Below are 15,175 nucleotides of genomic sequence, written 5' to 3'. Positions count from 1 at the left end.
TCCACATTCCCAACAGGAATGGGAAAATGCTGCACCCCAGTGTGTGCCTCCTGCACTCCTTCACCTGGGCCAGGATGGTGCTGGGATACTCTGTATATGGAGTAGAATCTGGGAGACCCTGTGTCGCCTCAGGTGGGGCTGGGATACTCTGTGTTCCTGATGGGAATGGGGGGACACTGTTCCCCAACACTGTGCTCCATCATCTGTGCCAGGATGCTCCGTGTTCCCCACTGCAACAGGGGGACACAGCACCGTGCCTCCTGCGCTTTGTCACCTGCGACCAGCCAGGGCTGGGATGCTCCACATTCCCGGCGGGACTGTGTGTCCGGGCTCGTGTCCGCGGTCTGTTTGCAATCAGCCCCGGAGCCGCGTGCGGCCGGGCCCGGTGCCAGCCCCAGGCTGGAAAAGGGGGAGCGGGAGCGGCGGGAGCCAGAGCCGGGGAGCGCAGCCCGGCGAGCGGCCGCGGCAGCAGGAGCGGGGAGGTGGCACCTGCCCAGCCCGGCCCTGGGGGACAGCACACCTTGGGGACACGGCCCCGCCATGGCCCGGCTGCTCCCCCTCCTGCTCCTCGCAGCTCTGGGCTGGGCGGCCAGGCCGGGCCGGCGGCCAGCGGCGTGGGACGATGGAGCTGATGGTAATTCCCGACCCTTGGGACCCCCTTCCTGCTCGGGACCCCCTTCCCACCGGGGTGCGGGCATGCGGAAGGGCCTGACCGGGCACCTGGCCGGGTGGGGGGGTCCTGTCCGGGGCTGGAGGGGTCCCAGGTGAGGGGCTGGGTGAGGCTCCTGGGGACTGCTCGTGGTCCCAGCCCAGCCCCTCCAGCCCAGAGACCCTCAGCGAGGGGCTGCGCCAACCTGACGCTGGTTCTGGACAATTGGAAATTCGCCATCACGTCCCAGCTGAGAAACCTTCTGCTGTCGGACCACCAGACCGTGCTGCCCGACTACGGCCGGTGAGGGGCCATGGGGCCCGTGGAGCAATCTGAGGGTCCCTCGGGGGATATCTGGGGTCCCTCGAGGGTTATTTGGGGGTCCTTGCCCTCACGCCTCTGCGCCCGCAGGATCCCGGCGCTGTCGGGAGCCCTGGACGAGCTGTACCGGGATTTCCGCGGCCTGAAGGAGCAGCTGGGCCGGCTTTCGGATCGCTTCGCCCACCTCGAAGCCTCCGTGGAGCAGCTGAGCCGGGCCCGGGGCGCTGCAGTCCCTCCACGCCGGGGGGGGATCCCGCAGAGCCCCCGCAGGATCCCCGGGACCCCGCAGTGAGCGGGACGGGGGTCTCAGCCCGGCTGGGGGAGCAGGGGCATCGCTTTAGAGGGGAGGTTTCAGAAAGACGGGGGGGAAGAGACATGGCTTGAGGAGGCTCAGGCTGAAGAGTGTAAGGACATCATTTAGGGGGGTCTTAAGCTGTGGGGCTCATCCAGACTTTTGGGGGGGTCCATCTCCGTGGGTCAGGGTCAGCTCGGGGGGGCTCTGCCCCCCTTCAGGACCGGACCCGGTTCCTCTCTCTATCAATAAATCCGCTGCCGCCAGCACCGCCTCGCTCCTTTCTCCCCCGTGCCGGGATAGGGGGGGGGGGTCACTCATGGGGCGGGGGTTCCTCCCCTCCCGGTACCGATCCCCGGGAGCCGCCCCCCCCGCCCTGCGCCGCTTTACGGCCTGTCGTAAACTCCCCCCCGCCCATTGCGGCGGCCGCCGCGCAGCCGTAAAGCGGAGCCGCCCGCGCCCCCCGCCCGGTACCCGCGGCCCCTCCGGGAGGGATTTGGGGGGGCGGGATGGGGGGGTGAGGGTTGGGATGGGGGGCTGTGGGCTGGGCGGGGATGGGTCTGGGGTGGGGGGCTGCCTGTGGAGCTGGGCTTCGGGGGGCCCTGGGGGTCTCAGTCGGGGAAGGGGGGCTATGGGACAGGGTCTGGGGTACAAGGATTGTGATGTGGGGGGTTCTGGAGTGGGTCTGGAGAGTCTGGAGTACAAGGATTGTGATGTAGGGGGCTCTGGGGTGGGTCTGGAGAGTCTGGGGTACAAGAGCTGTGATGTCGGGGGGTCTGGGGTGGGTCTGGAGGGTCTGGGGTACAAGAGCTGTGATGTGGGGGGGGTCTGGGGTGAGTCTGGAGGGTCTGGGGTACGAGGACTGTGATGTGGGGGGGTCCGAGATGGGTCTGGAGGGTCTAGGGTACGAGGACTGGGATGTGGGAGGGTCTGGGGGCTGTGGAGGTGGAAATGGGGGGGCTGAGATTGATGCTTGGGAAGGGGCTGTTTGTGGGGCTGGGCATGAGGGTCTCATTCAGGGGGGAAGGGGCTGTGGGGCTCAGGGGCTGGGGGGACTGGAGGTCCAGACGTGCTGTAGGGGGCTGGGGGGCTCTGAGAGGGGCACGGGGGTCTGCAGGGCTGTGTCACCACACACTGCCCAGAACTCGGGGCTTTGGGCTCAGCCCTTCACACCCTCGGTGTCCCCCTGCCCCCTCCCCACATCCCCAGGCCGGCACCATGGCACAGGTGGGGCACAGGGTGGATTACCTGGCCGGATTCTGCTGCCCGGTGGGGGGGCTGGTGGCGGGCAAGCCGCGGGTGCTGTGCCACGAGAACGAGATCTACCTCTCCAACGGCACCGAGTTCGTCTACGTGTATGACCAGGAGGGCAAAGTGCTCAAGGTGAGGGGCTTGGCGGGGTGGGGGTTCATCCTGTGTCCCCCATCCCATGGTGATACCCCCAGTCATGTCTCCACTCCCTATGCCTGGATTCCCTCTGTCAGGATCCAACAAACAAACCCTACAAGCAGCACCCTTTGTTTTGGGGTTTGGGGGTGCTGCCAGCTGGCCCCTCTCCCAATCCTGTGGGACACCCATTGGATCAGACTCCACAGGCTCATTCCCCCCAGCACAGGGGCTTCTCTCCCCTCTCCCCCCAGACCTGGTGGCTGTCCCTGCTGTCACAGCAGCCTGACTGACACGCTGCTGCCTTTGTTAATTTGTTCTGATTATCATTTCTAAGAAATCCACCGCTGTAAGAGCGGGATCTGCCTCCCACACTGCGCTCCCGCTCGGCAAAGTAGAGCACGTACCCTGCTCCCTGTTTTCCTTCCCCTCAGGGAGCGGGAATGACAGGCTGCCTCAGCCTCTCTCCCACCCCCCTGCCCAGGAACACCCAGCTGGGTGCTGCCCAGGGATCTGTTTGTCCCTGGAAATCGCTTTGGATCCCCCTCTGCAGGGAGCTGCCTTGTCCCTGCCGCCCCTCCGGGTGCCGTGGGAGGTGACATTTGTTTCTGTCCCCACTGCCAGGCTGTGTACCGCTGCCCCGACCAGGTGTGGCACGTGGAGCTGCTGCCCCAGCCCCGGCAGCTCTACATCCTGTGCGCCCACAGCGGGATCTACTGCGTGTCCCTGGAGCAGCAGAGCAGGTGAGCCTGGGCTCACCCCCTGTCCCTGGGCTCCCGGGGTGCCCTTCCTGCCATGGGAAGCGTGAGGCTCTGGATCCCTCTCTGCCAGTGCTAAAAGCCCTCCCGCAAGAGTTCATTTCCCAGGGCCAGGCAAAGAGGCGGCCAAGGGACACGCTGGCTTCTCCCCACGGCTTGGCTCAGAGCTCTTCCCTGTTTTCCCAAAGGTTAATGGAGCAGACGGACGGCGACGGCCAAGAAAGCAACGGCCCTTCCGGCGTCTTCCCGGTGGAAGCAGACGCCTGCATCTTCCCCGACGCCAGCCTGAGCATGTTCACCCTGCTCAGCACCTTCGTCATCACGCTGGCCCAGGACGAGGGCAAGTGGTGGATGCGGCTGCACGAGCTGCCGCGCCCGGAGCAGGACGGGCCCCCGTACCGGCAGGTCAGCCAGGTGGAATTCTGCCCCGGGACCCCACCTGGGGATGTGGGGGACGCGCCACCCTCCTGCTTCCTGCCCGTGCTGTGCTGCGCGGCCGCGCCCGGCACCCAGGGGCTGTGGTGCTCGGGGGGCTTCGTGCTGGAGGAGCCCCTCTTCAGCCTCCTCTTCGGCATCGACGTGGCCATGCTGGAGTCGCCCATGATCCTGTGTGGCTTCCCGGATGGGCAGCTCTGCTCCGTGCCCCTCAAAGCTCTGAGCTCATCACCCACCGCCGACGGCTGCCGTGACGTGTCCACCCCGGCGCCACCCGTGAAGATCCTGCACCACCTGGAGGAGCCCATCGTGTTCATCGGGGCGCTGCGCACCGAGCGCCGCGCGGCCGACGACGACGACGACGACGCCGAGGACGAGCCGCCCGCGGGCGAGCCCGGCTGTGACTGCGTGGTGGCCGTGGGCCACTACGGGAAGATGGTGGCCGTGAAGGCGGATCAGAGGGAGGAGGCCACGGTGCCGGAGCTCAGGGAGTATTACCTGCGAGGGCCCATCCTGTGCGCGGCCTGCGGCAGCGGCTCCCGCATGTACTACAGCACCCACTCGGACATCTCCGCCGTCGACCTGGACTGGGCGGGCGATTCCTCGGACCCCGAGGACACGGAGAGTGGCACCGGCGTGCTGCCCCCAGTGCTGTCCCCGGCCAGCCTCAGTATCTGTAGCGTCGTGGCTCTTTCCTTGTCCTCTCGGGCCTCGGAAGGTACTGGGGGCAGCGGGGTGGGATCCCACCTCTCCTCACTCTGCAGTTCCGTGTGGGCTGGGTGGGGCTCTGTCTTTCATCCTTGTTGGCTCCCCTTGGCTTTGTGAGTTGTTCCTGTCCATTGTGATTCCTGCCCATTCCCAATCCCTCAGCTCAGCACTGCAGGAACTGTCCAGTCCTCACAGCCATGGGATTCCTGTGTGGGGTAGCCTGGGACAGCCCCAAGCCAGCTTGGATGAGCAACCAAGGGGGTGTCCGATGTGCCTCTGGACTGGCTGTCTGCAGAGCTGCGTGTGCCACCAGCAGGGCCCCTGTGTGACAGCCGGGTGCTGCTGGCCTTGGCCGGGGAGTGGCAGGCGCAGGGTGTCGTCCCCTCTTGAGGGTCTGTGTGTGTGAGCAGGGTGTGCTGTGGTGTTCCATGTTTGTCTCCATCATATCCCACTGCCATCCTGCTTCCTGTCCCTGCACCTCAGCCATCCAGGAAGCCCCTGCTCCCTTCCTGGCCCCTGACCCGCCTGTCTGTGCCCACAGGGGAGTCAGAGCTGTTGGCCCTGTCAGCCAAGGGCCGCCTCGTGTCCTGTGGCCTGTGCAGCCCCGAGGAGCCGGACGTGGAGCTGACCCCTGCTGAGATCGGCCGGAGGATCAAGGAGCTGCTCTCGGGGATAGGGGACACCTCGGAGAGGTAAAGGTGCCACCAAGCTGGGGGTTGGGCAGGTCATTGCCAGTAATTAATTATGGAACCACAGAATGGTTTGAGTAAGAGAGACCTTAAAGCTCATCCCATTCCACCTCCTGCCATGGGCAGGGACGCCTTCCACTATCCCAGGTTGATCCAGCCTGGCCTGGGACACTTCCAGGGATCCAGGGGCAGCCACAGCTTCTCTGGGCAACCTGTGCCAGACCCTCTCCACCCTCACAGAGAACAATTCCTTCCCAATATCCCCTGTAACCCTGCCCTCTGGCAGCGGGAAGCCATTCCTCTTTATCCTTCACTCCAGGCCTTTGTCCAAAGTACCTCTCCAGCTCCCTTGGAGCCCTTTTAGGCACTGTAAGGGGCCCTAATGTCTCCCTGGAGCCTTCTTTTCTCCAGGCTGAACACCCCCATCTCTCCTCGAGGTTTTCTCTTGGAAAACTGCTCCAGCATTTACCTTTCCTGGCTGGGAAGCCCCCCCCAACTTCGATAATATAAAACCAGTGTTTGAGGGCAGCCCCCTCCCATGGCACAGCCACCCCCAGCGCTGTGGGCGGGCTGGCAGCGGCAGCCATGGCAGCAGAAGGTGGCACAGGCAGGGTGCCAGGCGCCTGCCACGCGTGCCAAGCCGGCAGTAACAGGCAGGGCAGGCACATGCCTCCATCCTCCATGGCTGGCTGTGTGTGGGGAGGGGCTGTGGGTGAGGGCCCCCCCTCCATCCACAGGGGGATTCCTGAGGTCTGGAGCCACTCCACAGGATCAGCTCTGATGGGAACATGGATCTGTGGCTGCCACGGCAGAGAAGCTGGGTGGGATTATCCCAGGAGCAGCTCAGCTTGCCAGCACAGCGCCATCCTGGCATCCCTCCCGTTGTTTCATCCCTGTCACATTGTCCTTGCAGAGTGTCCTTCCTGAAGAAGGCCGTGGACCAGAGGAACCGAGCCCTGGCCAGCCTGAACCAGGTGATGAACGTGAGTGCAGCGCTGCTCTCCAGCCAGGAGGGCCACAAGCCCATCGCCTGCACCGTCACTGCCAACTGGAGCTGCCTCCTGCTCCAGGACACCGTCACCATCTCCTGCTTGCTGGAAAACTGCAGCGAGTACAGCCTGGAGGAGGGCTGGACCCTCTGTGTCCAGCTCCTGGCCAGCCCCTGTGCCTTAGAGGAGGAATCCATGGATTCGGCCACCACCTTCACCTTCCCCATTGACCAGCTGCTCCCTGGGAACAAGCGGGAGCTGACGCTGCCCCTCGGCCCTGCTGCAGACACCAAGCTGGACCTGCCTCTGACCATCTCCTGTGCCCTCTACTACAGTTTAAGGGATATTTTGGGCAGTGGCTCCGACTCCTCCGAGGACCTGGATGATTTCCTGCCCGACGACTCGCCCCTGCTGTCCCCAGACAGAGAGGGGATCTGCCTGCCCCTCAGCCAATGCACCATTGACATGCTCCAGTGCCTCCGTTTCGGGAGCAGCCCCTCCGGGCCCGACGCCCCCCCTGCCCCCTCAGACCCTGTGGAGACCTTCCTCAAAGTGTCCCAGGAACAGACTGAACCCAAGGAGGGGAAAACCCCGGGAGAGGAGAAGCTGCCCCCCTCGGCAGCATCCATCCGAGTGTCCTCGGAGCTGCTGAAAAATGCTCTCAAAACCTCGGAAACAGGTGGGTCCCTGGAGAGGAGCATCCCAGGAGTGACAGAGGCATCCAGGGGCAGGTGTGCTGGCAGGGTGGCACTGTCACAGCCCCTCCCACAGCAAGGAGGGCTGTGTGACCCCATTGCCCCCACCGCAGCCTTGACACACGTGTGGCAGTGGCATGACTGAGCTCAGCGTGTCCCAGCGGGGAGGGGGATCCAGCCTGTGCTACCCCTGCCCCCTCAGGGGCTGCCTCAGGCTGTCAGCAGTGTCACATCTCTGCTCTGTCCTTTGGTCCCCAGATGTCCCACTTTGCTGTGCCACCCTGCGCTGGCTGCTGGCTGAGAACCCCGGGGCTGAGGTGCTGAGCAGCACGGAGGTGGCATCGGTGTGTGGCATGGCACCCGACGGTGGCCACGTCCAGCTGCTCGTCAGAGAGGCAAGGAATGGGTTAGCCCTGAGCCAAGGAATGGGTCAGCCTGCAGGGAAGCTCCCTGTCCCACAAAGCCAGCCAGGGAGATGAGTGGGTGCATGGCCATGCCATTCTGACCCCTTCCTCTGGGGCTGGGGTTCCAGTGCTGGGCTGCACAGGCAGCATTCCCAGTCCATTCTCCCAACCCTGGGCTTCCCAAAGGCTGTGGTCATTTCCCTCCCTTTCCAGATCTTCTCATTTCTTTGATTCTAGAAAACGCACTTGGATTTGGTTTGTAAATCCACCCCAAGCAGAATTCCCCTCTAAAGGCACAAGGAGAACAGGGATTTCTGCCCAGCTCTCCTGCCTGCCTGACCCCACCTGAGGGGCCCCCAGGTACCTGGCACAGGTATATTTGCACCTAAGAGATCAGATGTCCCCAGAGTGATGAGTGACTTAATTCTGCCAGGGCTCACCTGGTAGCTGGGGGCAGCTGCTCCTGGGCGGGGTGGGAGGTTTTGGGGGTGTCTGGAGCCTTCTGGGGAACTCGGTGCCCATGAGGAGGGTCCTGGACTCCCACTGCCCAGAGAGGGTGGCAGTGACACTGCTCTCACTGCCCAGGTGGCCATGAATGACCTGAGCCCTGCAGGTCCCATCCAGGCTGTGGAGATCCTGATGGAGAGCCCATCCCTGGCCCACATGTGCAGGACACACCACGCCGTCATCCGGCGCATCCAGGTACCCCCCCGGCGGCAGGGGGGACCCCAAGTGACCCCAAACCCCCTGGAATAGAGCCTGGGGTGCAGTGGGGGGCATTTCTGTGACACCGTGGTGTGACAGACCAGCACCACTGGGGCTGGGAGTCCCCAGACTTTGGGGTCCCAGGTTTGGAGCTTGGGCTGCCCTGACGTTGGGACTCCCCAAGGTTCAGGGCGTTCCTTGTGGCTGGGACTCCTCAGGATTCAGACTCCCTGAGATTGGGAATTCCCAAGATTGGGGCTCTCAGGATCTGGAGGCTGCTGGAGCTGAGACTCCCAGAGCTGGGGATCCCTGGGATTAGGGCTCCTGGGACTGAGGTCCCTGGGGCTGGGTGCTGCCAGCTCCCCCAGCACCCTCCCTCCCTCCCTCTCTCCCTCGCACAGGCGCTGGTGCTGGAGCAGGCGGCGCAGGGCTCGGGACCCCCCGACCTCCGCATGCAGTACCTGCGTCAGATCCAGGCCAACCACGAGGTGAGACCCCCATCCCCTCCCCGTGGGGAGCCCCACCCCACCCTGCCCCTCACCCCCCGCCCCCCTCCCGCAGATGCTGCTGAAGGAGGCGCAGACCCTCCGGGACCAGCCACCCCTGGGCGAGGAGGGGGCTGATGGCTCTGCCACAGCCGAGAAGCTCCTGAACATCTACCGGCAGCTGCGGAACCCCAGCCTGGTCCTGCTGTGAGCGGGGGGCGGCCAGCCCGCCCCAAACCCCGCCGGCCGGGGTGGGGACCCACGGGAGAGCCCCCCACCCCAACCCCACCAGAGCAGGCGCGGGGCCGGCAGCGGTCTGGGCGGGGGGTGTGTCTGTGCGTGTTTCGTGGTCGTGTTGTCGGCAGCACCGGGAGGGTCTCGGGGCTCCGGTGGCGGAGCGGGGGCTCCTGGGCTGGCCCAGTCCTGCCCCGCCGCCCCCCAGCCCGGCCAGGCCGGGGCAGCCCCCCGGGGCCGCGCTGTCTTGTGGATCCGTGGTAGTGTAGTGGCCGTGCCGAGCCGGGCCGGCCGCGGGCTGAGCCCCCCGAGCCGCCTTCAGGATTAGGACAAACAGGGTGCTGTGCCCGGGGGAGCCCCGTTTTCTGCTGGGCAGGGGAGGGGGTCTCCGCTCCCCCGTTGTTTCTATAAATGATCTCGTATCTCCATGCTGGTGCGGCGTGGTCCGGTCCCGGCCCCTCCCGCACCTTTCCACTGTCTGTAACTCTGTCGTCTGCCATGAAAACGATCCTGTTGCTCACCCGGTGCCTGGCTCTGTTCCTTTCCATCCTCCAGGAGGGTCCTGGCAGCTCTCGGGGGTGGGGGGTTTCCACTGCCACCCCCGTGCACCCCCAGCCTGGCAGAGGAGCCCCGGGCTCCCCAACCCCCTCGGGCTCCTCCTGCCTGCAGTGGCTTTGCTGAGCCCCCCCCTCATCCCGTGTGACACCCTTGGGAGTCCCTGCATCCCACCGGCCCCCGGATCAGCCGTTTCCATGAGGTCTGGGCGCTTCTGGGAGGGAAGCAGGGCTGGATCTCGATGGGAAGGAGGACGCGGCGCTGCCCCAGTGTGATCCAGGTGACTTTAATGCCGTGAATGGCAGGGGCGGGGGCACAGCTGTCATGGACGGTGCCACCGCTGCCACCACCCCGCTTTGCCAGGGACAGGGGGGTGCCCGTGGGCGGCGGTGGTCGCGGGGGAGGTTCTGGGGTCAGTACTCCCAGAGCGTGGCCCGCAGCACGGACTCGCTGTCGGCACGCAGAGTCCCCGCAGGGTCCCCGCGCAGGTACCGCCCGTTCTTCCCTTTGATGGCCACGCGGCCCCGCTCTCGGAACTCGAAGAAGAAATCCTCGGAGAGGTCCCCGTCGCTGCACACCGAGCCGCTGCTCGCCACGTACCAGTACTTGCCCCCCTGGCCTGCAGGGAGCCCCCGGGGGGGGGGGGGGGGGGTGGTGTCAGTGCAGGCTGGACGAACCCCCAGGGCCACCCCACCCCACAGCCCCGCCCTGCCCACCTTGGATCTGGTAGGCGCCGTCGCTGAAGCTGATGTGGAACACGTCGTAGACGGAGCGGTTGGAGTCGAGCAGGTTGGAGCCCCGGTGGTAGCAGACGAAGCCGTGCTCCCCCCGCAGCACCAGCATCGGGCGGTTGATCAGCTTCAGAGTGAACTCCTCATCCTCCCCTGCACAGCACCCGGCCCTCAGCATCCCAGGGACCCCTCCGTGCCCCCTTGTCCCCCCCAGAACTTACCCACGGTGTCGCTGACAGCCGCCAGCTGCCCGTTCCTCTTGGTGCAGACGTAGCGGCCGTTGCTGGCGCGCAGGGCCACGCGCCGCCCGCGCCACTCGATGTCAAACATGGTGTTGGCAGCGCTGGGGACAGAGGGACAACGTGAATTGGGCGTTTCTGTGTCGCCCCAAACCTCTCCATCCCACCCTGCAGCTTCACTCACATTTCAGTGGCCACGGCCTGGATGCCCCCGTGGGCCACCAGGGTCCAGTAGCTGCCGGTGTTGGTGTGGAGGCTGCACTTGTTGGTGTCACGGTCGATCTGCAGCTGGAAGGTCTCGTGGTTCAGCTCCTCGTCCTGGTTTGCTGAGACATTCACACCTGGGGGGAGAGTGGGTGTTGGTGCTGGTCCTGCTCTGGATGTGAGCAGTGGTCACACTCCAGCCGTCAGCACCACTCCTGCTCCAGCCACTGGCCCTGGTTCCTCTCTGACTGCCAGCACTGGTCCTGTCCTGGCCCTGGGCAGCAGTCTCAGCCTTGCCATGGTCACCAATCTCACTCCACAGTCACTGATCCCACTCCAGCTGTTGTCACCAGTCCCACTCGGGCCATCAGGACCAATTCCATTCCAGCCATGGGTATCGGTTCCACTCTGTTGGCTACTGTCACCACTGTGTCCATGGTCACTGATCCACTCTGGCCATTGGCACCGATCCTGCTCTGGCCATTGGCACCAATCCCATTCCAGCCATTGTCCCACGCCAACCACCACCGCTGCTGCCCCACAGCTACCCTCCCCCTCCCCCCCAAATCCTCCTGCGAACAATTGTGCTAATTGGGCTGGTTAATCAGCTTGTCACCACCGTGTCCATCTGGTCACAAACCCCTATTTATAGCTGGTCCCCCCCTCACCCGGCACTAAGCTGCTTGGCACAGGGGTGGCACCGTCCCCGGGGGGCACCTGGGGGCGAGTGGGGTCCCTTGGGTCTCAAACAAGGGGTTTGCTCACCTGTGGTCACATCCACTGGCTCTACACACGTGTGTGCACACAGAGCATGGTGTGTGGTGTGCACAGGTAAGTGTGTGAACCTGTGGATGCTGCACGGAGCAGGGCACACCTGTGTGTGTGTATGTGTGTGTATGCACGTACACACCTGTGCACACCTACAGCCCTGCACGTGTTCACACACACAGCCCTGTGCACGCCCACACAGCCCTGCACATGCACACACGTGTGTCCACACACACCCACGCCTTCCCCCCGCAGCCCTGCCCACCCCGCAGCTGCTCCCACTCCATCCGCACTGACCTCAGGACCCCCGCCATGTCCCTCTCCAGCAGCCACGTCCCCAGGATGTGGCTGTAGGATCCCCCCCAGGCAGGCGCAGCGCTGTGGGGTTGTTACTGTGGGGTCTCCCCTGGGGTGGGGGGTCCCTGGGTGGGCACGGAGCGGGCAGGGGGTGTGGGGAGCTCTTACCCTGCCGGATGGAGACGTATCTGCCATTGGCCGCCGTGAACACCACCTGGGGGTGACTCTCCTCCAGGTCAAAGAGTTCATCTTTGCCCGGCTTGGAGCTGCGGCCGGATTTGAGGGTGCCGGTGGGTCCGGTGGGCGCCAGGTATTTCCCGTCGCAGTCCTTGAACGCCAACTTGCCGGCCTTGAATTCGAGGGTGTAACCGGTTCCGGCACCGGGCTCGGGCACCAAGGTGCCATCGCAGCGCAGGTAGCGCTCGTCGGCCGTGCGCAGGCTGTACTTCTTGTCCTGGAAGCAGAGCGTGATGAGCGCGTCCACCCCCCAGGGCAGGTTGCTGTCGGTGGCGATCTCGTCCTCGTGGGCGCTCAGGTGGGCGTAGCGGCGGCGGCTGACGCTCAGCAGGTTGGCCTGGGGGTGCATGGCCAGGTGCACGGTCCAGAGCTCGCCTTCCGTCACGCTGGGGGCGAAGCAGGACAGCCGATCCTCGCGGCCCCCGAAGAAGCGCCGGTGCGGGGCCGACTGCAGCGCCCAGCGCCCGTCCGACTGCGTGATGATGTTGAAGCCTTCATCCCGGCCCGGCTGCTCCGCCTCGCAGCGCACCTTCCCGTCCTTGTCGGCGCCCAGGTAGCGGCCCAGGTGGCTCTTGAGGAAGACGATGGAGCTGTCGGCTTCATCCTGCTCCAGCGTCCAGATCTGCTTGCGCTTGAGGCTGGGCGCCGAGGCGTTCACCTTGTAGCCGAAGCTCTCCGCCGTCAGGTACCGGCTCTCGCAGTTGATCAACCCGAACTGGATCTTCAGCACCTGGTGGATCCCATTCGTTGGCATCTTCCGCCGAGGCGGGGCGGCCCCCGGGGGCCGGCGGGGGCTCCCCGGCGCTGCCGAGCCCGGGCGTCGCGGCGGGGCCGGACGGAGCTCCCGCGGCGGGGCCGAACGGAGCGGGACGGGGGCCCGGGCGGCTGCGATCGATCGATTACCCGCAGGTGGGATTAGAGACCGGCCGGGTTGCGGTGGGCACCGGGGGTGCCCGGGCGAGGGGGCACCGCGGCAGCCCCCGGCCACGCCACCGTCCCTCGCCGCGGCCCCGTCCGGCTGTGGCGGAGCCGCGGGTGGAAAACTTGGGTGGGAACTCGATCCGGGCCGGCGTATCCGTTCCGATCCCGGCGGGTTAAGGTTACCGGCCCCTCTGATTCAGCAGCGGGTCACCTCCAGCCGCGCCGCCTCCCGGCCAGCCCCTAAGCGCCTTTTCCAATTAGCCAGGCATTTTGATTAGTGTAAACCTTTTATCCTGCTTTGGGGCCCTTGGCCTCCATCTGTCCTGTGGCCCCAAATCCCTCCTGCAGCTGTGGATCGGGGTCACGGACACCCCCAAGCCCCCGCAGCCAACCCCTGGGCGTGGGCTCCTTCGGGGCTGAGCTCGACTGGAACTCATGACAGGGATGAGGGTCCGGCCTCTTGGCAGGAGAGGATGGGGACGTGGGGGACAGGAGGGGACAGCGGCGTAGGGGACACTCCCCACTCCAACCCCAGCCTTGTTGGAACCCCCCAGCCAGGGCAGGTGCAGCCGCAGGGACCCCCGGCCTCGGCCACGCTGCACCGGGGGCACCTGGGGACAGGCGGGGACCGGCTCTGCCACCACATGGGCCCCCCGAAGTGCCCCGATTCCCCGAGCCGGGGTCCGGCCGTGCCGTGGCGATGCCGCATCGGCTCCCGCCGCCGTCCCCCCGGCCCTGCGGCTCCGGTGTCATCCCGGTGCCCGGTTATTGTTCCCGCAAACAGGCCCAGCTTTGGTTGCTCATGACTTTTTCATGCCGGGCTGGCTCTGCTCGCGCCGGGGGGTGCCGAGGCCCCCCGAGCCGCGACACCCGAGCCGCGACTGCCCGGCCGCTGTAACTGACCCCCGAAACGGAGCCGGCTCGGCTTTCGGGCCGCTCCGCGGGTGGAATAAGTGGGTCAGGGTCCTGGGGGTTCGGGGGGGCCGTGGGTGGCGGAGTGGCCGCGTGGCTCTCGGTGGGTGCCCGCAGGCACCTGCCTGGCAGCGCAGCCGGGAGCGGCATTTATACATCCCGGTCCCCCCGCCGGCCCCCCCGGCGGGGTCAGGTTCCCCTCGGGGGGGGCCGTGGGCGCTGACCCACAGGCACAGCGTGTCCCTGTGTCCCCTCGGCCTGGGGACAGCCAGACCCTCCCCACTGAGGGCTGCTGAGACCGGACATGCTCGTGACAGCCCCTCTGGTCGGGGCATCGCAGGGGACTGGTGTGGGTGACCCCCCGATTTCCGTCCAACATTATTCACAGGAGGAAAATGAGGGTGCTGGGCTGCGGGGGTCGGGGTACCCCAGTACACAGCACTGGTGAGGGGCTGGTAGAGGGGAAGGGGGGGGATTCAGTTGTGCCTTACATTCCCGGGGGAGTCAGGCAGGGTCTTGGGGTGAAGGTCGTGGTCAGGAGTGTGTCGGGGTGCTGGCTGTGCTGGGGGGTGGGAGCCCCTCCTGGTTTCCCCAGGCAGGGATATGGGGCTGTTGCGCCACGCGGGGGCCCCAATCCCTGGTAGGGAGCTGGCAGAGGGATGAGGGGGGTCTCAACCGTGCCCCAGAGGGCTGGGGGCGTCAGGACAGGGGTTCGGGGGGATCCAGTGGGGGATCAGGATGGGGATCAGGGACGTGCGAGATGGGACCTCCCCCATCCCCACCCCATCACTCCTCCCCTGCGCACGGGCAGCGGGGACTGACGGACGGACGGACAACGGGCGGCGGGGCGGGGCGGGGGTGGTGCCTTCCTCCTCCTCTTCCTCCTCCTCTTCCTCCTCCTTTTCCTCTTCCTCCTCCTCGTCCTCCCGCCCCTGCCCCTCCCTGGCCGGCCCTGCCTGCCCTGAGTCACGGGTGGGGGCGGCCCACGCGAGGCGGCCCCGGTGCTGTGTCCGGCCGGGGGGAGCGGCAGGGATGTCCCCTGGGGACCCGCGGGTGTCGCCTGTGCGGCCCCCCCGAGCCCTCCATGTCCCACCACAGCCCAGCGGGACACGGCGCTGGCGCGGGGACACGAGACCCCTCGAGCTGTGCCGGGTCCTTCCCGGACCCCCGTCACCCCCCCGGGTCCATCCCGAGTCTCTGCCGGCTCCGAGCCCCGACAATCCCCGTGTCACCCATGCCGGTGGCACCGGCAGCTGCTGGGAAGGGCTGGACAGGGGTGGGAGTCCCGTGGGACGTGGGGATGGCGACGCCAGTGGCCACCACTGCCATGGGCCTGGGTGGCACCAGGAGCTGGCGCGGGTGGCTGATGCGTGAGCCTCTGGCACAACTTGTGGCTACCTAGCACGGTACCTGGCGGGATAGGTGGTTACTTAGCCTGCGACATGGCTAATGTGACGTGGGACATGGGTACCTGGCACAGTATGTGACTACCTGACATGACATGGCTACTTGACATGGGGTGTGGCTACCTGACATGGGGTGTGGCTACTTGAATTGGTAC

The 15,175-nt window shown here is 66.1% G+C and overlaps 3 protein-coding genes across 7 annotated transcripts; 2 read left to right on the top strand and 1 right to left on the bottom strand.

The window, feature by feature from the left end:
- Positions 1-374: 374 nt before the first annotated feature.
- On the top strand, positions 375-1,528 carry LOC148221538 (uncharacterized). Its single transcript, XM_088176346.1, has 3 exons — positions 375-634; positions 823-952; positions 1,061-1,528. The coding sequence occupies exons 1-3, from the start codon at positions 541-543 to the stop codon at positions 1,260-1,262; spliced, it is 426 nt and encodes a 141-aa protein (XP_088032472.1). The 5' UTR covers positions 375-540; the 3' UTR covers positions 1,263-1,528.
- Positions 1,529-1,680: 152 nt separating this feature from the next.
- Positions 1,681-9,270, top strand: FAAP100 (FA core complex associated protein 100). Of its 3 annotated transcripts, XM_088176345.1 has the most exons (10): positions 1,681-1,732; positions 2,472-2,645; positions 3,273-3,391; positions 3,595-4,559; positions 5,091-5,241; positions 6,152-6,906; positions 7,181-7,317; positions 7,912-8,028; positions 8,433-8,519; positions 8,593-9,270. In XM_088176345.1, exons 2-10 carry the CDS (start codon positions 2,481-2,483, stop codon positions 8,725-8,727), a joined length of 2,631 nt encoding a protein of 876 aa, XP_088032471.1. In that variant the 5' UTR covers positions 1,681-1,732; positions 2,472-2,480; the 3' UTR covers positions 8,728-9,270. The 3 variants fall into 3 exon arrangements, with proteins under 3 accessions (XP_088032471.1, XP_014742941.2, XP_088032470.1); XM_014887455.2 differs by lacking the exon at positions 1,681-1,732 and having other exon boundaries at positions 2,336-2,645; XM_088176344.1 differs by lacking the exons at positions 1,681-1,732; positions 8,433-8,519; positions 8,593-9,270 and having other exon boundaries at positions 2,337-2,645; positions 7,564-8,056.
- A 448-nt stretch (positions 9,271-9,718) lies between these two features.
- FSCN2 (fascin actin-bundling protein 2, retinal) lies at positions 9,719-12,535 on the bottom strand. Of its 3 annotated transcripts, none has more exons than XM_014887467.2 (5): positions 11,713-12,535; positions 10,460-10,616; positions 10,258-10,379; positions 10,008-10,225; positions 9,719-9,910 (listed from the first exon to the last, which is right to left on the bottom strand). In XM_014887467.2, the coding sequence occupies exons 1-5, from the start codon at positions 12,533-12,535 to the stop codon at positions 9,719-9,721; spliced, it is 1,512 nt and encodes a 503-aa protein (XP_014742953.1). The 3 variants fall into 3 exon arrangements, with proteins under 3 accessions (XP_014742953.1, XP_014742954.1, XP_014742952.1); XM_014887468.2 differs by having other exon boundaries at positions 10,008-10,189; XM_014887466.2 differs by having other exon boundaries at positions 9,719-9,924; positions 10,022-10,189.
- Between the last annotated feature and the right edge of the window lie 2,640 nt (positions 12,536-15,175).

Source organism: Sturnus vulgaris, chromosome 20 (assembly GCF_052056855.1).
Source record: "Sturnus vulgaris isolate bStuVul1 chromosome 20, bStuVul1.hap1, whole genome shotgun sequence".
NCBI lineage: Eukaryota > Metazoa > Chordata > Aves > Passeriformes > Sturnidae > Sturnus > Sturnus vulgaris.
Note: the sequence above shows the minus strand (reverse complement) of the source record. Positions and strands in the feature narration are given on the sequence as shown.